At 44.3% G+C, this 25,663-nt stretch overlaps 2 protein-coding genes across 6 annotated transcripts in view; both read left to right on the forward strand.

Moving 5' to 3' along the window:
* LOC114643553 (protein NLRC5-like) overlaps positions 1-25,663 on the forward strand; it is a 5,922,889-nt gene that overhangs the window by 5,115,094 nt on the left and 782,132 nt on the right. The window contains exons 33-34 of the mRNA XM_051925772.1: positions 7,838-8,014; positions 10,376-10,549. Of these exons, the coding sequence (XP_051781732.1) occupies positions 7,838-8,014; positions 10,376-10,549 (351 nt within the window). The remainder of the gene's footprint in view (positions 1-7,837; positions 8,015-10,375; positions 10,550-25,663) is intronic.
* LOC114643557 (NACHT, LRR and PYD domains-containing protein 3-like) overlaps positions 1-25,663 on the forward strand; it is a 1,908,976-nt gene that overhangs the window by 983,273 nt on the left and 900,040 nt on the right. The window lies entirely within an intron of this gene.

A 25,663-nucleotide genomic window follows, 5' to 3' on the forward strand; every position in this document is an offset into this window, starting at 1 on the left:
CTCTCTCTTTCTCTTTTTCTTTTCCTTTTTTATTTGTTTGTTTTAGTTTTACGAATACTTTTCTGTTTTTTAAAGAGGACTCTGTTTCAGCTTTGCCGCTATGGCGGCGTCTAAAGCTATACGAGATGACTTATCTCCACACAGTTTTTCTAACCTTTCCAGAAGGCACGCTGTAAGGTTGCTTGTTGATCCGGTGGTCTCGGTGGAGGCCTGCGTTATGGAGGTCGGTAGGGTGGTTGGGTGTAAGAATGTCCGGTCGGCCTCACGTATGAATTAAGCGGTGGTGATTTTCCTGGATGATGAAGCGCTGGTGCCCCGACTGGTCGAGCAGGGTGTTGTACTTAATGGCACGCTGATCTCGGTGTTGCCGCTGTCGACTCCTGCTCGTAAGGTTATTATTTCTAATGTGCCTCCATTCTTGAGTAATGAAATCTTGCAGCGTGAACTGCGCAGGTATGGTGAAGTTATGTCTCCAATTAACATGATTCCACTGGGCTGCAGATCCCCTGATTTAAAGCATGTTGTGTCTTTTCAGGCGACAGCTTTATATGATTTTAAATAACGCGAATGATGAACTTAACGTGGCCTTAAAGTTCTGAGTGGAGGGTGTGGATTACGTGGTGTTTGTGAGTTCTGAATCAATGAAATGTTTCAATTGTGGTAGAGCCGGCCATAAAGTGATTGATTGTAAAAGAGAGAATGTTTATTTAAGTGATGAAGAAAGTAGAGAGAGTGAGTCAGAGACTGAAGAGGAGGAGGAGCTTGAAGAAGATGAGCTGACTGATAGTGAGAGTGAATTAGATGAGAAGGAAACTGAGGAGCAAATGGAGCCTGCTGACAAAGATAATGCTGCACTAGACTCTAAATAAGAGCATGACAATAATAATGAAGGTGTGCTGGCCGAGGCTGGTGATACACCTGTAGATGAGCCCAGTGTCCCTGGTGAAGGAGCCTCCGTCCTTAAAGAAGGGCGCACAGCTGAGACTGAGGAGGCCTCCACTGGTCAGGCTGCAGAGGTCTGCGGTGATAAGAATGTCACCCTGTTCCAGACTGAAGGGAGCTGTAATGATACAGCAGGAGATGATCGTCTCCAAATGGTGCAAAACAGCCCACCAATAATGAGACAAACTCAGACATGCCCATTGTTGATATTAATGGGGAAAATCTTGAGTTGGGCCTGGGCACTAAACAAATAGCAAGCAGCAGCAGCAGCAAGGAAATAAAAGTTGTAAAGAGAGCAGGAGTGAGTGAGGCAGCCATGATGGATGTGAGTGTGGAGTCGAGTGGGTGTAAGGAGAAATCACAAATAACCACTAGGAAAAGAAAAGAAGCAGTGGAGTCCACCACGGGTGCAAAGAAGATTTTAATGTCTGACAATCTGTCCAAAAAACAAATTGTGCCTGTTAATAAGAAGGATATTGCAGATAGTGGTGAAGGTGTGGAGGGTGAAGGAGAGAATGACTCTGACATTTCTGGTAACACCTTCTCAGTGTTTGGTTTGGAGCCTAAAGGAGGATACAGTACGAAGAGCATCAGGAAGTTCTTGATATATTTAGAGGGAAAGAGGGGTGTTCAAGTACAGGACTATTTTCCGGACCTCGATCTCTTTTTGAGCTCAGCAAAAAACATAAAGCGCAATGCAGCTAACTTAGGGTTGGACCAAAAAGAGACCACAAGGTTGAAAAACGTAATGAGCAGAGTGCGCAAGATTCTTCACAATAAGTCCTGATGGATGGTCAAGTCAAGAAAGTGAATCTCTTGGTTTTCTGGTGTGTTGTTTGTTTCTTTTGTGGTGTAACTATGGCTGAGTTACATGTGGGGACCCTAAATGTGAATGGCTGTCGAGGCGATTTGAAGAGGAACTTGATCTGTGATTTTTTAAGACAAAGCACTTAGATGTGGGTTTCCTACAAGAGACCCACACAGATCCGGAGAGTCAGGTCACCTGGGTGCAGGACTGGGGAGGGACGGGCTTTTTCAGTCATGGCACCAGTGTGAGCGCGGGGGTGGCAGTGCTGATTAGTAAAAATCACAAAGGTGACTGAGGTTATGGCTGGCAGACTGTTAGTTGTGCAGGCAGAGGATGGCCCCCACTCATTGGTTTTTATTAATGTTTATGCCCCCAATAACGGCACTGCCAGGGTGGATTTTTTTGAATAATTCCGGGGGATTTTGGATGAATTTACTAATAATGAGATCGTCGAGCTGGGGGGGGGATTTTAATTGTACAGTGGACTGGTTTATGGATAGAAATGGGGCCGAGCCGCACTTGGGGTCAGTCCGTATACTTAAGGAAATCGTCGAGGCCTACGACTTGGTGGATGTGTGGCGCTCTCACTTTCCAGCTGACAAACACTTCACGTGGCTCAAAGGGAGCAAAGGGCACCCCTCGATGGCCCGTTTGGATCTCTTTTACAGTCCAAAACGCCACCTCAATTTATTAACTGACACTCATATCAATCCTGTCGCTTTTTCCGATCACTCTCTGGTTTCTGTTACTTTTCTCCTCCCATCTCCACAAAAATATAAATCTTACTGGCACTTCAACACTACTCTAATTCAGGACAGTCACTTTGTGAAATGTTTGAATTTCTTTTGGGAGCAGTGGAGTTCCACCAAGCTGCGTTTTGGATCCCTGAGACAGTGGTGGGACGTGTCCAAGGTGCAGATTCGACAATTTTGTCAGCAATACACTGAACACGTCACCAAGGCCTGCATTTTAAAAATGAAGACACTGGAGGAGGAGATCACGAGATACATCAGACTCTGTTAAATGGCTACTCTGAGGATCTGCTGCACACCCTGAGTGCAAAGAAAACAACACTTTAATACGTTCTCTCTTTCAACAACTTCACCATCTCGATGCACCTACAAAATTTTTCTTTGCTTTGGAAAAAAAGGAGGCCCAAGGTAAAGTTATTCATGTTCTCCAAACAGATACTGGAGAAGAGCTGAGAGAGCCTGAGGACATCCGGGATTTTGCTGTGTCTTTTTACGAGACTTTGTTTTCAGAGGAGCCGCTCAGTCTCTCTTCTTCAGCCACTTTGTTCAAAGGACTGCCTCACATTTCTGATGATTCTGCTGAGTTTCTGGACAGCAACCTCACTTTTCAAGAACTCACAGTTGCACTCAATAGTCTAAATACTGGAAAGACGCCAGGAATTGACGGATTACCGGTTGAATTTTATAAACAGTTCTGGCTGTTATTGGGCATGGATTTCTTTGAGGTTGTACAGGACAGTTTACAAGCAGGGGAGCTTCTGGTCAGCTGTCGCCGAGCTGTCATCACTTTGCTCCCTAAGAAAGGCAACCTCTGCCTTCTGAAGAAATGGCAGCCTGTGAGCTTACTCAACACGGACTATAAAATCATCTCAAAGGGGTTAGCAATGAGGCTGAGAAAAGTGATGGTCAGCATCATCAACCCCTACCAGTCCTACTGCGTACCAGACAGACAAATTCACGACAACATATTTGTGCTGAGGGACGTCATATCTGCATCGAAAACTTTCAACCTCGATGTTGCCGTTCTTTCTTTAGACCAAGAAAAGCCTTTTGATCAAGTCGACCACAAATATTTATTCACAACTCTAAGAGCATTTGGTTTCAGTTTACCTTTTGTAAAGTACATCAAATTGTTGTACTCCAATGTGTTTGGAGTGTTAAAAATCAATGGGGTGTTAAGCCGGCCATTCGCTGTGACCAGGGGGATTCGTCAGGGGTGTCCTTTGTCGGGGATGTTATACGCCATCTCCATTGAACCTTTTCTTAGGCAGCTTGAGAAACACCTGCAGGAATTTACAATTCCATTGTGTAAAAATCTTACTTTTAAATTTCTGGCCTATGCAGATGACGTCGTGGTGTTTGTGAATTCTGATGAAGACGTCTCTGCTGTGTGTAAATGTTTAGCACTTTTTGAGGGAGCATCCTCTGCTAAAGTTAACTGGGAGAAGGGGAATGCATATTTATCAGGGGACTGGGCGCATCGTCTTCCGCCAGTCTTGCCATCAGGGCTGGGCTGGAATAAGAAAGCTTTCCATTACCTCGAGGTTGTGCTGGGTGGTGAGGACATTGAAAAGACAACTGGGAGGGCTGTTTACAACAGATTGAGTTACGATTGAAGAAATGGCAGTGGATTGTGCCTAAGCTCTCTTTTCGAGGAAGAGTTCTTGTTATCAATAATCTTGTTGCCTCCATGCTGTGGCACAGACTGATGAGTGTTGACCCGCCATCAGGACTCGTACACTCCATACAGAAATTATTAGTTAACTTTTTTTGGAATGGAGTGCACTGGCTGAAGAAAGGACTCATCTGTTTACCGGTGGAGGAAGGAGGACAAGGCCTGATTGATGTCTGCTGTAAGGCCTCTAGTTTCAGATTGCTAGTTTTACAGCGCCTTTTATTCTCTTTAGAACCCCTAATTTGGAAAAGAATAGCCCTTTCATTCTTCCATAAGATTGAAAATTTAGATTTTGATGTGCAGTTATTGCTAATAGATTTGAGCAGGTTTGATCTCACTCTGTTACCCAAATTTTATAAGGGAGTTTCATGTACTTGGAGCTCCTTTCTTCAGAGAGTGCCATCCAAATCCCCTTCACTTTTCAATGAACCCCTCATTTTTATTCTTTATTCACATGTCCACTGCTTTTTAAAATTAGTTTTGTAAAGAATTTGATCAAAGGTGGCATTGTGGTTTTTTCTCAGTTATTGGAGGAGGACAACAAGAGATTTAAAGATGCCACTGTGTTGGCTCCAAGGCTGGGCATTTGATCAATAAGAATGGTCAATTATTTATTATCGTTTATGGCAAAAGACTTCATCAGGCTAAGGGACAGTCAGGGGAACTCGACCTCAGTGCATAACAAGATGGAGGAGGATGAGGAGGAGGAGGAGGAGGAGGAGGAGGGCTGCTTTATTGATCTGGAGGTGGAACCCAAATTGGACATGAATGTTGTGATGGAGGACTCGAATTTAAGGCTTGATGGACAGGAAAATATTTTTTTTCGATCTTTACCAAAAAAAGATGTGTATGTATACTGCATCAAAGTTTTCCATTTTTCAAATTTAAAAAACACCATCATGACACCCTGGACTGAAACATTAAATGTAAAAACAGAGGTCAGGCCAGCATGGAGAGAATTTTATAAACCCCCTAATAATAAGAGAGCAGGCGATTTACAATGGAGAGTCGTACACGGGGTCATCGCAACTAATGTGTTTCTAAATAAACTTCAGAGTGATGTGAGCGATAAATGTGCCTTCTGTGGGGAGAAAGAGACTGTTTATCATTTATTTTTATATTGTACGAGACTGAAAACTCTGTTGGTGTATTTTCAGAAAATATGTGAAAAATTTACTGTTTCTTTTGATGTTCAGAGATTTATTTGGGGCATGAAATATAACAAAACATCAAAATGAAAATTTCAACTTTTAAATTATTTACTTGGGCAAGCAAAGTTAGCCATTTTAAAAAGCCGTAATAATAAACAGTGTGGTACGTTACCAGATGAGGTACTGTTTATTTTCAAATTTTATGTAATTTCAAGAATCAAGCTAGAATTTATATATTATAAAACAATGTGTAATATCGAAGAATTTGAAAAAGTGTGGGGAGTGAAGGGGGTGCTGTGCTCTACTGGGGGGGGGCAACGAAAAATAAATTTGAAATAACGTAGAAGAGCGAGTGTGAAATTACAATGTTAAATGTTAGAAGGATTAGCTGGAGTACTGAATACTAAATACAGACGTGTGTACTTAATGTGTGGGGACTGGGAGTAGTGGAGGAGTAATGACATTGTTATTGGGATTGATGTGTTCATGTCTGCTGTTTATAGTGCAAAATAAAGTTTATATTATAAATAAAAATAAAATATCTATCTATCTATCTATCTATCTATCTATCTATCTATCTATCTATCTATCTATCTATCTATCTATCTATCTATCTATCTATATTGACAGTCCAGTTCACTTCTTGTGACCTCAAGTGTCCATCACAACCCCCAGCACTTTCTAGTAGTTTCTGATTTCACTTGTCCCACCTTGTGACCCTTAGTGACAAAGTGACATTTGCTCAGCCCCTCTCTGACGTCACTTTTCTTCTCCTGATGTCCTCGTGCTCCCCTGTTGGTGGCATGCACATCAGACTTGTGACGTGACCCCATTGTCGTGTTTTCTACCCTCACAGCTCGAGTCTCGCCTGTTTCTTAGACAAATCATCACTTGATTGATGACAATGGTGTCACCCTTTATTACAACGATGGAACCTTGAAAAAGGGGACATGTCCTCATTTGAATGTTCCAAAGTGTCTGCAGACATCGGCCTTAAACAGCATTTCCTAATGTAACATCGAGAACACACAAATGACGGGGGGTCCTAAACACAGGGACAACTGTTAGTGGACGCCAATACTCTTTAATGTCACCCATGTCATTGCCATTGTCACAGAGTGAAGTTTTAGGATTTATTTAGTAACGTGTGTTATGTTTTATTGTTTGCCCTGAAGAAGTCATTGAGAGAATCGCGTTGGCCCTCAGACTGTGAGGTTTATGTGGTCGGACCTCGAGAATCAGGACCCCTCAAACAGACTGCCATGGGGGCTTCACTTGTGTCTTCAGAACTAAAAGGATTTGCTTGTGATTTAGGACTGAGCTATGAAGAGATGATTGTTTGGTTTTCTTTCACATTCTCTCATATTCTGTCTGTTTATTATGGGATGTGTTGTTGTTCTTTTGATTTGTTTCCTGATCTTCACAGGTGAGTTAATGCTGGTGGTCCAGACTGCTGAATTCTTGATGATTCTCGTCCTTTTCTGAGCCCCTGACGTGTTCTTTTTGTGACCTTCTGATTCTTTTCTCTTTCGGTGGCCCAGCTGCTGTTCTTCTTGTCTTTTTATTCTTTAATTCTCCGTGTGGTTTGATGTCACTGAGATGTCAATTGTGTCATTTCTAACACCTACCAGCAGGTGGTGATGCTAGCAGGTCACTCTGCCATTTTGGTCTGAATGGGCAGTTCAGGTCAGAGGAGAGCTGGGAGTGGACAGAAGTGGTCAGCAGTAATGGGGGTCACTTCACAGTCCACTCAGACCACCTCTGTGCCCAGGGGACTGGACTTTGGGATGCTGAGTGTCATTTCAGAGTTCGTCCACTGGCTTTATTACAAATTAGGAGAGAAATAAGAAAACTGAGGTGACCAGCAGTGAGGCCTTTAGTGGACTGAGGTCAGCTGGTCAGTGGCACCGGTCAGCATGTGACGTGTGAGTGTCAGAAGTGTCACATGTCAGTCCTGTCCACCCTGTCCATTATGTCACTGATCACACAGTCAGTCCAGTCTTTGTCACAATAGACAGACAGAGGGTCCTCATCGTCTAAGTGGTCTGACATCAGGAGAGCCCACCATGACAGACACTCCAGTGTCGCGCTCTCCGATGTCCAGCAGTGACCGGCGTGTCTAACAGGAATCTGTGGATGGGGTCCTGCAGATCAGTCAAAGCCCCTCCATGTGCTGAGTCCTCAGTTACAGACACAAATCCAAGGTGGTCCCTCCACTGTCATCGGCTTTGACAAGTCTGTCTGGACCCTCGAGTGCAGGACACTGTCAACCTCATGTCCTTCACATTCCTGTCCAGTGTCCACATGACACTTTGAATGACTTGTCACCAGTCAGTGTGGCAGGAAGGCAGAAGACCCTGTCAGGTATATAGCGCCTTACCATATAAGGACAGCGGTGGTCTCAGGGTCAAAGTGTATTTCAGTGAAGACAGCACAGTCATTGAGCCCTTGTGCTGTGTGTCCTTCTGTCTGTCTGTCTGTCCTCACTCGTCTCTCTTCTTCTCCACAGGTTGTGGGATTGTGGTCTCACCTCGGCCTGCTGCTCAGCTCTCTCCTCGGTCCTCTCGTCTCCAAACTCACGGCTGACTGCACTGGTGCTGAACGACAACAACAACCTGGGAGATTCAGGGGTTCGTCAGCTGAGTGAGGGGCTCAGGAGTGACAACTGTAAATTAGTGACACTGAGGTGAGTAAAAAGGGGGAGGGGTGGGGGGTGTGAATGTGTTATTGATGGGCGGGCTGATCACATGATATAGTGCCTTTCACATCTATCTATCTATCTATCTATCTATCTATCTATCTATCTATCTATCTATCTATCTATCTATCTATCTATCTATCTATCTATCTATCTATCTATCTATTATATAGTGCCTTTCACATCTATCTATCTATCTATCTATCTATCTATCTATCTATCTATCTATCTATCTATCTATCTATCTATCTATCTATCTATCTATCTATCTATCTATCTATCTTGACAGTCCAGTTCTCTTCCTGTGGCCTCAGGTGTCGATCACAATCCCCAGCACTTTATAGTCTGAGAGATCCTACTCTGCTGGGCCCTTGAGCAAGGCCCTTAACCTGTAATTGCTCCAGGGGGCGCTGTACAATGGCTGACCCTGCGCTCTGACCCCAAGGGGTATGCGAAAAAACTAACAAACACTGTTGTAAGTCGCTCTGGATAAGAGCGTCTGCTAAATGATGTAAATGTAAATGTAAATGTATAGTAGTTTCTGATTTCAGTTGTCCCACCTTGTGACCCTTAATGACAAAGTGACATTTGCTCAGCTCCTCTCTGACGTCACTTTTCTGCTCCTGATGTCCACGTGCCCCTCTGTTGGTGTCCTGCACATCAGACTTGTGACATGACCCCATTGTCGTGTATTCTACCCTCACAGCTCGAGTCTCGCCTGTTTCTTAGACAAATCGTCACTTGATTGATGACAATGGTGTCATCCTTTATTACAACGCTTACACCTTGAACAGGGGACATGTCCTCATTTGAATGTTTAAAGTGTCTGCAGACATCGGCCTTAACCAGCGTATCCTAATGTGACATTGAGAACACACAAATGACTGGGGTTCCTAAACACGGGGACAGCACCAGTGGACGACAATACTCTTTAATGTCACACGTCATTGTCATTGTCACAGAGTGATGTTTTTAGGATTTATTTACTAACGTGTGTTATGTTTTATTGTTTGCTCTGAAGAAGTCATTGAGAGAATCGCGTTGGCCCTCAGACTGTGAGGTTTATGTGGTCGGACCTCGAGAAGCAGGACCCCTCAAACAGACTGCCATGGTGGGCTTCACGTGTGTCTTCAGAACTAAAAGGATTTGCTTGTGATTTAGGACTGAGCTATGAAGAGACGATTGTTTGGTTTTCTTTCACATTCTCTCATATTCTGTATGTTTATTATGGGATGTGTTGTTGTACTTTTGATTTGTTTCCTGATTTTCACAGGTGAGTTAATCCTGGTGGTCCGGACTGCTGAATTCCTGATGATTCTCGTCCTTTTCTAAGCCCCTGACGTGTTCTTCTGATTCTTTTCTCTTTCGGTGGCCCAGCTGCTGTTCTTCTTGTCTTTTTATTCTTTAATTCTCCGTGTGGTTTGATGTCACTGTGATGTCAATTGTGTCATTTCTAACACCTACCAGCAGGTGGCGATGCTAGCAGGTCACTCTGCCATTTTGTTCTGAATGGGCAGCTCAGGTCAGAGGAGAGCTGGGAGTGGACAGCAGTGGTCAGCAGTAATGGGGGTCACTTCACAGTCCACTCAGACCACCTCTGTGTCCAGGGGACTGGACTTTGGGATGCTGAGTGTCCATTCTGAGCTCGTCCACTGGCTTTATTACAAATTAGGAGAGAAATAAGAAAACTGAGGTGACCAGCAGTGAGGCCTTTAGTGGACTGAGGTCAGCTGGTCAGTGGCACCGGTCAGCATGTGACGTGTGAGTGTCAGAAGTGTCACATGTCAGTCCTGTCCACCCTGTCCATTATGTCACTGATCACACAGTCAGTCCAGTCTTTGTCACAATAGACAGACAGAGGGTCCTCATCGTCTAAGTGGTCTGACATCAGGAGAGTCCACCATGACAGACACTCAAGTGTCACGCTCTCCGATGTCCAGCAGTGACCGGCGTGTCTAACAGGAATCTGTGGATGGGGTCCTGCAAATCAATCAAAGCCCCTCCATGTGCTGAGTCCTCAGTTACAGACACAAATCCAAGGTGGTCCCTCCACTGTCATCGGCTTTGACAAGTCTGTCTGGACACCCGAGTGCAGGACACTGTCAGCCTCATGTCCTTCACAGTCCTGTCCAGTGTCCTCATGTCACTTTGAGTGACTTGTCACCAGTCAATGTCCCAGGAAGGCAGAAGACGCTGTCAGGTATATAGCGCCTTACCTTATAAGGGCAGCGGTGGTCTCAGGGTCAAAGTGCATTTCAGTGAAAACGGCGCAGTCATTGAGCCCTTGTGCTGTGTGTCCTTCTGTTTGTCTGTCTGTCTGTCCTCACTCGTCTCTCTTCTTCTCCACAGGTTGTTCTCTTGTGGTCTCAGCTCGGCCTGCTGCTCAGCTCTCTCCTCGGTCCTCTCGTCTCCAAACTCACGGCTGACTGTATTGAGTCTGAACAACAACAAGCTGGGAGATTCAGGGGCTCATGAGCTGAGTGAGGGGCTCAGGAGTGACAACTGTAAATTAAAAGGACTGTGGTGAGTAAAGAGGGGGAGTAGTGGGGGTGTGAATGTGTTATTGATGGGCGGGCTGATCACATGACAGCACATGGAGTGACCAGAGTGACAGTGACAAGTGGAGATGACTGGGGTGACAGAGAAGAAGGACAACAAAGATAAGGAGAGACAGGCAGAGGAAGATGAGGAGGAGTGTGAGATGGACAAGAAGAAGAAGAAATGGACAGCAGCTGAGTGTCCAGCCAGAGACAGGGTGACAAGGAACAAGGGGGGATCAGGACAGCAGACAGTGTGGACAGGAGGAGAGTGGGACATGACAGTCTGGGGGCTGATGGTCATTTGGAACAAACAAGAAAGAGCAGAGCAGCAGACGGGGGGATCAGTGGACAAGAGGAAGAAACAAGATGGAGGATGAGAGACGAGCAGGAGATGAAATGAGAGAAGACATGAGAGTGAGGAGGAGAAGAAGAGAAAATGAAGAGAGACGGAGAACTAGAGAGACAGACAGGAAGTGACCACAGGGGGACAAAGGGGACAACAGCACGTCAACCAGACAGACCACCTTCTTTATGAAATGTGACGTGACCAGCAGGCCTTCAGAGGATGTTGACCAATCGGTGAGTGGACTGAGGGACTGACAGGCCGACACACACATCATGTGACTTAGATGAGCACAGACACTGAGAGGAATTCTGGGTGACATCAGGGGGCGTGTCAGTGTGACAGTCCAGTGTGTGTGTGGCACCCCCTGCTGTTTGTAACTCACACTTGTGTCTCCTCACAGGCTGATGAGTAACGGGATTAGTGAGAGTGAGAAGAGGAACCTGAGGTCACTACAGGAGGAGCTGAGGAGGTCTGGACATCAGCTGACTATCTACACATGAGAAGACCAGCAGTGGTGATCAGACTGATCCCCCTGTCAGTGACGGAGCCCCCGTCCACTCTCCCTAAATTCTCCTCTTTCTTCTTTTTCTTCTCCTCTCAGCTCTGCTCCTCATTTAATAAACTCTCTGTGTCCCCTCAGCCTGTGTGCTCCTCCTTTAATGTCACTTTTATTTTTAACACCTTGAGACCCTCAACTGGTGACAAAACTCAAGCAGACTTGGACCTGCAGACCCCTGAGTTTCTCCACTACAGGCAGTAAAGCAGTGGGGGTCATCCTGTAAAAATCCCCCCAAGTCGCCTGTCCCACCGAGGAGCAAAGAGAGGTGGACAGTGCAGCTGTGGGGTGACAGGGGGCCTGAGGCTGTAGTGACACTGGGGGCGAGGCTGGGACAAACCCTGGACAGGACGCTGGTCCATCACAGGACGCCATCACCGCTCGTCTCCATCGTCACTCGGTGTCATTTGAACCCGTGTCTGCTCCGTGTCCCCCAAGACCTGTCTGCCACCTGCTGATTCTCCTTTGGTGACACTTTAACTCCCACGAGGCTCAGTTTTGATTTTCATTTTCTTTATTCTTACATCGTTTCCACTTCACCGTCCCCTCCAGTCGTGTCCTCGTAGTGAGCAGCGGCCTGAACAAGTGAGCCGTTAAAAAGAAATAAAAGAAACGACGAGGAGAACATGGAGGAGTGTGGAGATGGGATGGACTGGCGTCATCCAGGGTGGGGTCCTGACTTGATGTGGACAGACAGCCACTGAGGGACCACCACCTGAACTGGACTGCGAGGGCTTAGAAAATGGATGGACAAACAGAGGGGAATAAACTGAACTGGGAATTAAGAAAGAAACTGGAAAATAAAATAAGAGTGGGAGTGAGATGAGAGTCTAAAGGAAACAAGTGGGGGACCCCACCCTGAGGGTGGGCTTCTGTAGGACAGCTGGGTAAGAAAAAGAGGAACAGGGACAAGAGTGGGAGAGAAGAAAACAAACATAGAGATGAACAAGGGGGGCAAAGAGGAGAGAGTTAGAAAGTGAAGGACAGTCAGTGACACGAGGGGGACGAGGACAGACGAGGAGGAGGTCATCTGTTTATCACAAATCACAACAGGATTGTCTGTCAGGGGTTTACAGTCGGTGGTCAGGGGGCCGAGATGAACTGTTAGGGCACAAGTGAGGTCAGAAGGTCCAGAACACAGAAGGTCTGTTTGTATGTCATGTAGACGAAGAGAATGAGGAGACCTCCATGTCTTAATGTCTTCTGGACATTCCAATAAAGGGTTAAGAGAATTGGTTTGGATCTGATGAGTGGAAAATACGTCAGAGTGTCATCTGTGTAGCCGTGGAGAGAAATATTGAGTTTTTTAAAAATGGATACTAAGGGCAACATGTACAGTGAAAAAAAGAATAGGCCGCAGAATAGAGAGGGGCCGAGGATGAGGAGGAGAGGCGGCCCACCCTGACTAAAAGCCTCTGCCTGTGAGGTGTGACTGAACCAAGACGGGTGATGAGGATGTCATGGTCAGCTGGGTCAAATACTGCAGTCACAGCTAACAGCAACAGGACAGCCGGACCACCAGAGTCTCTTATTAAAAAGACAAGGAATGGGAGACAGCAAAGAGGCCATATTTACAGAAAATGAAGAAGAAAAGCCGACAGACAACACGACAAGGGCAGACATTTGTGTTTCTAAGGTCAGTCGTCTTGTAGGAGACATTAGTGCCATCTTGACTGGCATCATCTGTAGTGTCTGTCCTGGGGGGACAGGAGATATTCATGGACAAAAAGACCACCAGACCTTCACTCCACTGAGCCTCAGTTCAGTGAGACGTGTGTGTCGGTGTGAAGACGTAAAGATGGATGACATCCTCAGTTATTGGTGACAAAGAGCAGCTGCCTCCATCACTGTGACTGCTGTGATTTGTGAATGTGACTTACTGTTAATAAAATATGAAATAAGAGAAACTGTGACAACGGACCCTTTGATGAAGTGACTTGAGAAGTTTCAAATGTCCTAACATCCAAACCAGCTGAGCGAGTCACCAAACACACCGGAGTGTCACGTCACCCACGCCCGTCACTTTCTGTCCTCGCAGCCCCTCACCTCCCTACCTGCTCGTCGTCTTCTCGTCTTTACTGCTCTTTGTATTCTGAAGTGTAATAAACACAAGTGTGCTGAGGTACGAGAAATAAACTTGGGCCAGGACTGATGATATTTAGATTTAAATGTGTGACGCTGGAGCAACTCATTCTGTGCTAAATGTATTTAAACTGTACACAATATCAACTTCATTTGTGTTAAACGTACTACAGTGGGACTATTGGAAGTGTACTTCAGGAAAATTAAATTGTATTGCTTTATATATACTTTAAAAAATTCCACACAATCTTACAATAGATTTTGATTGAACTTTTATCAATAACAAGTGCACTATTATTACAGGCGGCACGGTGGCACAGTGGGTAGTGCTGCTGCCTCGCAGTAAAGAGACCCGTCTGGGTTCACTGCCAGGGTACTCCCTGTGTGGAGTTTGCATGTTCTCCCCGTGTCTGTGTGGGTTTCCTCCCACAGTCCAAAGACATGCAGGTTAAGTGTATTGGTGGTCCTAAATTGTGTGTGTGTGTGTGTGTGTGTGTGCTCTGCGGTGGGCTGGCGCCCTGTGCTGGCTGGGATTGGCTCCAGCAGACCCCCGTGACCCTGTAGTTAGGATATAGCGGTTTGGATAATGGATGGATGGATGGATACATTTGTCAAATATTACATTAAATACATTAAAAACTTTAATTGTACATTGTCTTTAATTGTTACTTACAATAAACTTAAAATATTATTTTCTACTATATGACCACTATAATTATATTTTAATAATAAATAATAATAAATGTCCTTGAAATAGTTAAAAAACTAAATTTATAGTTTAATTATTAGCACATTATAAATATAACTCAAATGACACTTTTACTATGTGTAATCTGTTACAGTCATTCTTTGTATATTATGAATACAGTAACAATTTCAAACTGGTACAATATATCCCATAATAAAATGAATGTCTATGTAAACTGAATGAAAGTCAGCCTTTATTTTCTAATAATTATCACATTTCTTTATAATCCCTGAGGTCACTCGGCTTCACCCCAAAGCACAACAACGTCAATGTAATCCAAGTCAAGAGCACACGGCTAACCCTCTACGTTTATAACGAGAGCTCCGCTAAACTAAAAACATCTCAAATTCAAATGTCACTTCTATCTACAGAACAGTTCATTGCTGATTTCCATCTTATGTCAAATATGAATCCTAAATTTAGTGGTAATAATAATAATAATAATCTTCATCATCTTGCCCTTTTTCTTCTCGGTGTGACGCTCCTGTACCTTCCTCCTCCTCTCATTGCTGTTCTGAAGTCCTCAGTAATCTAAAGATGGAGACATCAGAAATAATCCAAGTCAGTCGATGGTCTGCTAGGTGTACACGACACTCACCGTCCAGCGCAGTCTGATCAGGCAGGTCCTGCTGAGACCCCCAGCCCAGACCTGTTAAAGCCCCCATTACGTAACTTAGTAATGAATATGACAAACTCTGAGTGACGATTGGAGTAAAGTGACAGTAAGTTTCTCAAATGCAGACATCAGCGTATGTCCACAGAGAGGACCCCATTATTGTACTCACCTGCTGTTGGTGGCAGCACTTGTGGCTCCGGCCCTGAATGAGAAATCATCAGAATGTTCAGTTAGTTGGAGTTTCCTCATCTGGTCTTTGTAATGCAATTATATTAATAAAATTACAAAAATATGTCGTCACAGCACATGAACGTCTTATAAGATCCATAGGGGCTTGAATGTGTCATCGTGTAGAATTACCTTTCAGCTGAACGGCCGTTTTTGGTGATGTGGTCCATAAAACGCAACCTAAACCTGAAAAACGAAATGCGCCCAACGGTAATGAAATACTGGGAGGGCAAATGTTTACTTCACACGTCATCAGTCAATTCATGAAACATCGATATGTAGTCTGGAAAAAATATCTGGCTGAGCAGTCGGCCCACAGAACTCCCACACCTCCTGACCTATCAGTGGTCCTGGACATTTAGGGGGTCCTGTAAACACACAAGTGTCATTTAAACAGCTTGATGTGACGTCAGCAGCAGGGACCTTTACTTCTGAATGACTGAACAGAATGTTCACAGAGCAAAGACAAGACACCTTCAGTGTGAGTCTATCAGGACTAATGATGGCAGACGGAGTGGTAAGGAAGGTCACCAACATGCAGACATCGGGGTATCCCATCGTGTTTCCAGTGTGATGACACCTTGATTTTATCTTTTCATGTTCCCCTTGAGAATCGTTGCCTCAGTCACAATGGCAGTGCTAGTTATTCTGTCACCGACTGAGAAAATTATTAAAATGACAAGTTAGCAGCTTTTGTGATGCTGCCTTTGTTATGTGCTATCCAGGTTTATAAAAAGGACATTAAACACATCACATGTTCAGCATTTAATACTTAATAGTTAAAAGTGACAGGACGTCTTACTTTTATTAAATCTTGGAGGTAGCGGGGCTGCTGGTAGGTGTCCTCATCTTCCTCACTTGATGAAAGTGCAGCCTTGTACTTCTGATTTGGTCTAAAATAAGATTTTCTGATCAGCACAAAACAAAATATCACAGATGAGGAGTTGATGTGAGTTTGTGAAGTTTCATGTCTCACATTCTCTCTCTTCCTTGTGTTTCCTGGATGTGTGTGTCCAAGCTGGAAACGTCTTCTGACTGAAGGAAGAAGTCCTGAGTCTTCTCATGTGAATCTGATAAACGACACCAAGAAGGGCTTTTCTAACTGTGTGACTACTGAAATGTCTAAACGTAGGACTTACTCTGATTGTTGATACGCTGATGTGAATTGCTGTCTCTGTAATGTCGATAGCCAGGCAATAAGAACTGAAAGATGCACTTAAGATGGCTTCTGTTATTTCCCTATGAATGAAGCTTATTTCACTATTTCAGTGACCACTTCCACCATTTGGTGACACGTGTATCACCTCTGAGCTCGCTGTGCTGGCGCTGCCACTCACGAATCTTCATTTATGTCGACTTCTGCAGGTAACGCAGACTCGTTAATCATACCGTATAGTGCCAGGGTCTGCACGAGATTTGAAAGTGTCCTCCTGTGTTTATGGATTGATTGTTATTTTTACAAAGTAAATGAAACTCTTACATGCTCCACTTTAAAAGACAAAACACGCTGCTGAGTTTTAGCGAGCAAGTCTTCTCCAGCACTGTAAGCCAGAAGTACCGCTCACGGTTTACAACTTTTACACCAAGAAGCAGAACAGCCTGTAGCTGACTGAGAGCGTTTATGATGCCAGCTTCTGAGATATGTGGGTGGCTGTGAGCATAAAGAGGTGTTTCTAGATGTTGAAAACTTCACAGGAATATCCCAGGATGCTCTTCTGCTTCTTTTGTGGTTCAAATTGGGTTTCTGGTCCAAATCAGGTAGTGACAGCTAGTGATGTGTGGAGTGAAGCCTCACAGAGGATCGAAACATTTGAATCAACTGTGTTGGAAATCGTGTTGGTGCTTCAAAGCATTTGACACTCGCCTCTCTAGTGACATCTGCTGGCCATTTGCATTAACGTTACACAAACTCCTGATCAAGTTCATTGAGGTCTCTTAAACTTTCGTTTTTCACTGCTACAGTTTGACAGCGGCTTCCAGTGTCTGATGTCTAAAATATATATCTCTCTATTATACAACAAAAAATAATCCTGCAACAAGACAAGACTTTTTGGAAGATTTTTGTCAAGTCCCATGAGATGAGACTTTGGCCATGAGATTTTTTCAAGTCACGCCCCCCTCTCAACCACATTCAGCCACGCACACGGTAATCTCACCTCTCATTCGTGTGAATGCTTTTGGCAGACAGTTTGTGTTCTCGCAGCTCTTATAAATTGTAACGTCAAATCTTATTGAAGAATTTCATCACGAAGGATTATCAACAGAAAAATGAGTACACGGGCAATCCTAGCAACGAGAAACGATGAAGTCAAATGAATTAACGCCAAAAATGTCGATGGGTTACACAGCAAATTGGTGAATAGACTCTGCTGAAACAGTTGGTGTTGATGATGTGGAAGATGAAAACATCAACTTACAATATCAGGGAGAATCTCCACAACCGTTAACACCTCCAGTTTTCCTCCACATGAATTACTGAAGACAGAAGGACGTATCAAGAAAGGTAATGTAGTACGTCTTCAGGGGACAACATGAGACACCAACGGAGATCTTGATATGTCATTCATATTAAAACGTTTACAGTTTCACGTTACAATAGCTTTGGCAAAGACAATTAGCAAATCTCAGAGCCAAACATTCGAAAAAGTTGTTTTATTTAATAGAGAGAAAGAAACAAAATTCAATCTCGGCAGTTATACGTGGCGTTCAATACGATATTGACGAAAATTTAATTCAAAAAATTTTTTTTACTGATGTTTTACAGTAAAAGTGTAAGGTTAAAAAGTATTTGTGTGTTAATTTCAAAGCCAAACAAAACAAAATTGTATTACGCAACAAATAACTCTAACGCAACATGAAACATAATTTATTTTGAAATTATTATGTTTTACTCTTTTTTAATATGGTTTATTACTCGCTGTAATGTAAAATAGTTCTATTATGCATATGTGACAATTCCCATGAAAATAAAAATCTATTTAATTTGAACATCCGCATCCCCACATGCGAGCAGCAGAACTGTAAAGAGGCTGGCGCATAGTGCAGGTACGGGGGCTGGCGAGCAGGGGGCAGATATACAGTATATATATATATATGTGAAAGGCACTCAGTAAATGAAAAATCCATCCATCCATTTTCCAACCCGCTGAATCCGAACACAGGGTCACGGGGGTCTGCTGGAGCCAATCCCAGCCAACACAGGGCACAAGGCAGGGAACTAATCCCGGGCAGGGTGCCAACCAATAAATGTAACATTAATATTATTATTATTATACACAGGTTCGCAAAAGTGGGCTTACAGTTATGAGTTCTCTGGAATAATTATAATTATATTATCCATCCAGCTATTTCCTAACTACAGGGTCACAGGGGTCTGCTAGAGCCAATCCCAGCCAACACAGGGCGCAAGGCAGGAAACAAATCCCAGGCAGGGTGCCAGCCCACCGGAGGGCACACACACCCACACAATGTAGAATCGCCAAGGCGCCTAACCTGCATGTCTTTGGACTGTGGGAGGAAACCCACGCAGACACGGGGAGAACATGCAAACTTCACGCAGGGAGGACTCAGGAAGCGAACCCAGAAGAGTCTCCTTTTCTGTGAGGCAGCAGTGCTACCCACTGCGCCACCGTAATTATACTATTCTAATTCTAATTCTAATTATATTATAATTATAACCTGCATATCATTTTCCATACAAACAACTGTAAACTTACTTTTGTTGACCCCACAGAGTGTAAAATGAACTCACAGGAAGAGTGTCATGTAGCCAGGACAGGTGGGCATCACATTTCCCTCGTATGCTACATGACCTTCTGCCTCTGAGCCTGCTTGACCCTCTGCATCTGAGGGGACTTAGAATTTTTCCCAGCCCCTGTTGTAAACTACATGACCCTCTGCTTGCCTTGGCTACACGACCCTCTGCCTCCCAGCTGGCATGACCCATTGCCCTCCCCAGCTACATGACCTCTGCTACTCCATTAGGCCCCATACCACTCCTGCCTCTTTTGAGTCACATGACCCTCTGCCTTTTTGACTATTAAGCCCCACCACCATCTTTAAATCAGAGTTCAGGGTCTTCACAGCCCCAGGCCAGAAGCAAATGGACATCTGCTCATGTACCCACTAGGCCCGTCACGTGTGCAAAGTCCTTGGATCATCATCTGGGCATGTAGGTGACGTGGGGAAGGGGAAGTGGAAGGGGACAAAAGGTTTGCTCGAGGGCTGACTTTCAGTAGATCGCAGCAAGGGTGCTGCTCTGCTACGTATGACACCTGACCCAGAATCAGGTCATCTACAAATGATTTAGCACCAGATTCCCTACGAACTTGCGGTGCAGAAGAGGAAGAGGGAGCGGCTACTCATCTGTGTTGCTCCCCAGCCCTGTCTCAAATGGCCCTCTGCGCCAGTCCGTCCCTCACGAGGAGGGCGGCCTCCGGCTATCCCTGGCCCACCAAGTCTCCGCAGGGCTAGGGTATCGTCACGTTTAGGAGGGGTTCTGACTTAGAGGCATTCAGTCATAATCCTGCAGATGGTAGCTTCACACCATTGGCTCCTCAGCTGAGCACATACACTAAATGTTTGAACCTGCGGTTCATCTCGTAATGAGCAGGATTGCTATTGTGACAACACCATCATCAGTAGGGTAAAACTAACCTGTCTCACGACAGTCTAAGACCCAGCTCACGTTCCCTGTTAGTGGGTGAACAATCTAACGCTTGGTGAATTCTGCTTCACAATGATAGGAAGAGCCGACATTGAAGGATCAAAAAGCGACATCGCTATGAACGCTTGGCCACCACAAACCAGTCATCCCTGTGGTAACTTTTCTGACACCTCCTGCTTGAAACCCAAAAAGCCAGAAGGATCATGTGGCCCCTCTTTCATGGTCTGTACTCATACTGAAAATCAAGATCAAGCGAGCTTTTGGCCTTCTGCTCCACAGCAGGTTTCTGGCCTTCCTGTGCTCACCTTAGGACACCTCCATTACGTTTTGACATGTATACCGCCCCAGTCAATTCCCCATCTGTCACTGTACCCGGAGTGGGTCGTGCCTGAGGGTGTCTCGGGTGCTTGACGACAGAAGGGAGAGCTCCCCTCCTGCCTCACCAGGTAAGAGTAGTGGTAGTTTACTGGCAGTGCCCCAGGCGAGCCCAGCAGCCTCCCACTTATTCTATGCCTCTCATGTCTCTGCACAGTGCCAGACTAGAGTCAAGCTCAACACGGTCTTCTTTCCCCGCTGATTCTGCCAAGTCCGTACCCTTGGCTGTGGTTTCACTAGATAGTAGGTAGGAACAGTGGGAATCTCGTTCATCCCTTCATGTGCGTGACTAATTAGATGACGAAGCATTTGTCTAGTTTGGAGCCCGTTGCCAGGGATTTACGGAATTTTAATGTTGCTTGTCAACCGTGCCCCTCAGGTCGACCTTCATGCCCATCTGCCTTGTCCTCATGTCATCTAAGTGATGCAGTGCATGCACCCCTTACGGCCAAGAACAGCAAACGCTGCTTGGTATGGTTTGGGGGACGTAATCATTATGAGATTCCTCTTTGGAACGCAGCCAGGGAGGCTCAATTCAGAACGTGCCCAGAAAGGCCCACGTCTCATGTTATGGGTACTAATTCCTGGCCCGATCCCCTGAATCTTAGGGGTATTATGTCTAATTGTAGGAATGGGAGTATGTTATGGCCTCTGAAAGGCATGTCTGCTGAGTAATGAGACGTGAAAGTATTTTTCTGCTCTTTTCGGTGTGTGTATTCGAGTTCTGTGAAGTAATGGTTAAGTGTGGATAACAAAGTGATTTATGTTGGAGTGGCTGTACTAGTGTTGGATTTTTTTTCCTGTTGGTTATCTTAATTAAGAGACAACATTATTTAGTAGGATTGGGTTATGTACGGGATGTGTGGTGTCAAGAGTGAACGGCGGTGTGATTTGCCCGATCCTTACAATTGTGACCCCTCGAGTAAGGATCAAAGAGGAGGTTGAGATTCTACCAGCAATTCATGTAGAATGCTCCTGGGACATTGTCCTCTAAGAAGTTTTGTCTTTACAGGATCTGTAATGATCTGGCCACCAGCACTAGTGACCCCAACAACTATGGTTAGTTAGGCCCTTGGCCATAGCTCTTGAGGGAGATTTACTGATGAGTCCCAGGAAGGCTCTGATGAGGCTGACAGAGGCCGTGTTCCCTGGTAAACACTGGTGGCTCTACCATCATCAACCCGCACCTACCTAATGGTTTCTGCCTACGTTGTCAACCATGGGACTTAAGCCAGCCATAATCATTGTCTGGCAGTCAACAACGTTAGCTCTTAATATTGGGGTGCAAGGGCCGATGTCGATGAGCCCGAGGAGTGGGTCTGCCAAACAGCAACCCTGGACCAGGTCCAAGACTCTAGCCTGGCTCATGAGGGTTGTGATTGACCCACACGTTGAGCTACAAAGTGGGACAATGATCACCTTATAAAGGCAACCTGCTTTCATTGAGATTCCTCTTGGCAGCTATCTGTGACAGCAGCTGTTGATAACTTGTGTTCGGTCCATGCCACTTCCATCATCGATTGTTCACTCATTTTTTGTTTCAATAAGGTCTTTCACTCCTTCTGAAATAGTTATTATTTGTTATTGGACCTTCATTTACATAATTTTATATAGAACTGTAATGACATGTACAATATTTTCGAGTAGAGGGACTAATGGCCAAATGGCCCCCTCACCCAGGTTGATGGTAAAGGTTTTATTGAGTCATTACTTTGCATTGTGGTATAATATATGTAATTCTGTCAATTCATGCTGTTTGCACACAGGAGCCACGTCCTGATCATAAAGGTGACCCTCAGACAGGCGTGGCCCTGGGAGGGGCAGATTTCACTCAGGTTCCACAGATCTCCCCCGGGCACAGCCGGCCCAGCCTCTGCCCCTCCAGAACTCCAGCTGTAGGACATTCGAAAAATGTTCTAATTCCATACCCAAAACAAGGCTTTGTGTGGGGTACCAGAACGAGGTGGATTTCACCCAGGCTCCAGAGTTCTACCCCGGGCACACCAGGCCCGGGCTGGGCTCCTCTGGACATTCTGCAGTAGAACATTCAAAAAATTTTCTGTCCAGACCCAAAACGAGGCTTTAGGAGGGGTGCTGGGATGAGGCTGGTTTTGCACGGGCTTCCCGGTTCTCCCCCGGGTATGGCTGGGCCTTCTGCGCCCCTATAGGACTTCCGCTTTGCATCCAGGGATGCCTGATAGCAGCCAAACTAATAATATGCAGGAACATATCAGCTGAGATAGGACTTCCAAGAAGGTACCGTGGTGCCATTCTAATTTACAAGACAAAGGTGAGCCAAAGGCCTGCTGCCAGGGCTGCCGATGCTCCCTTAGAAGAATGATTTAGACATGGAGTCATGTAGATCTCAGGTCCCACACACCCCTCTCTGATCAGACTCCCTGTTAAGTGTCGCTCTCACCTGCATTTTTATTATTTAAGTGTGAATATCTTTCAGATGGACATATTAATGTCTAGCCTTTGGTCAGGAGATTCTGATTTGTTTTAACTTCATTAACCCTTTGTTTATTTACCTTCCACCCCTCTGCTTTTTTATCCCTGAATTGTAAAACTCTGGGTTGTGAATCTTTACTTAACTGACTGATTGGCATTTTATTTTGAATTTCTCATTATTAAGGAATCTACCATTGAATGCATTGCTCATGTGAGGATGGCAGGTGTGTGAATGTCCATTTCAGGTTCAAGGGGCTCATGTTTGGGTCAAGGCCACCTAAACACAAGTATTGTAGTGAGGTCAATGGTTGGCTGAAATACGAGAAAACAGACGTGAGAGAGAAATGTGTGCGTTCTCCATTTGAAAGTGTCAGTGTGGCTTAGCAGTTACAGCAGATGTCATAACAGGTCTTAGGCTACCAGGAGAAGAACATGTCAAAGAAGGTGATGGACAGATATGAACACTCCAGACAAGAACAGGCCATTCAGCCCAAAAAAGCTTGCCAGTCCTTTCTACTTATTTCTTCCAAAAAAACATTAAGTCGTGTTTTGAAAGTCCCTAAAGTCTTACTGTCCACCACACTACTTGGTCGCTTATTCCAAGTGTCTATCGTTCTTTGTGTAAAGAAAAACTTCCTAATATTTTTGTGAAATTTACCCTTCACAAGTTTCCAACTGTGTCCTCGTGTTATTGATGAACTCATTTTAAACTCACAGTCTCGATCCACTGTACTAATTCACTTCATAATTTTAAACTCTTCAATCATGTCACCTCTTAACACTACAATTACCAGAGCCTAAGAAAAAACTCATAAATCCAGCCCACCTTAAATCTGTTTGCACCTTCCATCATCGTCTTTTGTCCTGTAAATGTGCCGATAAAGACAAGCAGCAAGCAGCCTGCTATTCCATCCCCCCACAGCTGCAGAACGAGCACAAAGTTCTCCCAGCTCATGCCTTGATTGACTATCTGGGAGTGAAGTGCTGGAGTTTTAGAGTGGAAATAATAGATCATTATTTGGAACACACGCATTTCATTTGTGTTCCGGTTCTATAATAATACGTGTAAACACATCATTAAAACAGAAATGTTTTTCATATTTTAGTAGTAAATGACAAAATGTAGACATAAACTGTATAATGTTTGATGGCTGAAGTCCAAAGATCAAATAAACACTTTCACAAAAGGTTCAAAGACAATACAACAGCTTCTGTGGCGTAGCGGTAAGATTTGCTGACTTGTAATCAAGAGCCCCCGGTTCGATCCCCACTGCCTCCTGTATTTACCATTTTCAGTAGTGAGCTGCTCTTATTGTTAATATTATACAGTACACACATACATTTGGTTTGTGTCTGTAACAGATGGTGGACATTTATAGGTCTTGTAAAAGTTAGAGTTTTATTATCACTTTTATTCTCTCAGTCACGATCACGATACATACTACCACCCTAGGGATCTGACGCTGTTAGTTTTTATTTGAAACTGGGAGTAACTGGAGATGTGAGTGGTGTTTTGAGGTAATGGAACTGGACATTCTCATATCTGGAGGGATAAAAGCTGACACACAAACGCTGGTGAATCTGCCTTCTTCGTATCTCACCATCACTTCATTGTTTTTATTCACTTTTATTGAGTGTTCCTGCTATTAGTATGAATTAGTATGCATCTTATGGTCTATGATGTCAAAAAACCCCCAAAAAAAACAGAGACATAGGTATATATGATACTTGGAATTATTCATTTTATGACCTGTATAGTACATTTTGGAAAACATTGTGGCACGGATGCAACATTTTTCATATTATTCATATTTATTCGCATAACACCGTGTGTTTTTTTTCCCTGATCTTGCCAGTCCCCACATGTTGCTGTTTCTTTTGTACTCCTGGACATGCAGAGGCAACAACAGTACAGAGAGGTCAGTTCAGCGCTCTATGCAATCATCACATTCAAATGTTAAAAGTTCACACACACCCAAGGACCGTCCTTCCTACATTTACGACATGTGTACCTGTTGCAATGGGCACACTTCTCTCTATGCTGTGGTTTCTATTACACACCTGAAAGAAAGAGACAATATATGTGACATTTTGAAGAAATCATTTTATGACCTGAATAGTACCAATCAGAAAACATCACCGCACTAATGCAATATTATTTGAAAAAGAACAGCATCAGATCGGATGTGAATTTATGCTGGCGCTGTTACTTAGATTCAGATCTGGAGGTGGAGGGGTTGGGGGGGGTCTAACAGAGTGATCATGATTCAGAGAATAAGACTGAAAAAAGCTAACTTTTACAAGTACAATAAATTTATACCCAATGTCCCATATACAGTATTTGTCTCTCTTTTTTTTCTTCTCCGTGCTGCGTTGACATCGTGCACTGTGGAACACCACTCTTAACATCGGCCAGTTCTGATGAGGTTCCTCGCACCATCAGCCTCTGCTTCCTGTGTCTGAGCCAATTCTGCACCCATCTGTCCTGTCACCCTTTTTATATAATGGATGATATTTGCCATTTTCCAGTCCTTCGGAATCTCTCCAGTGCGCAGTGACTTCCTAAAAATATGTGTCAAGGGTTTATATCTGTACTCGCTAGCCTCCTTAAGAACTTGAGGGTAAATATTATCTGGTCCTGGTGATTTGTTTGATTTCGACTTATTTAATCTGAGCAGCACTTCTCCCTCTACAATTTCCAAAGTCCTCAGTACCTCCTTAGTAGTCCCTGTTACCTCTGGGAGGTTATCCACTTGCTCACTTGTGAAGACCTCTGAAAGTAAGTTTAGGGCATCCGCTATTTCACTGTCGGTATCTTTTAATTCCTCTTTACTCTTTCTGATGCACTTCACCTCCTCCTTGACTCTTCTTTTGCTACTAAAATACTAAAAGAATCTCTTAGGGCCGTCTTTCGCCTTATCTGCTATATTCCTCTCCAATGGTCTTTTAGCCTCCCTGATATCCTTCTTAAGATATGGCTGATCAGACCAGATATTGATAATCATCTTGATAGCTCTTGATTTACCAAG

This window comes from Erpetoichthys calabaricus, chromosome 4 (genome assembly GCF_900747795.2).
Source record: "Erpetoichthys calabaricus chromosome 4, fErpCal1.3, whole genome shotgun sequence".
NCBI lineage: Eukaryota > Metazoa > Chordata > Cladistia > Polypteriformes > Polypteridae > Erpetoichthys > Erpetoichthys calabaricus.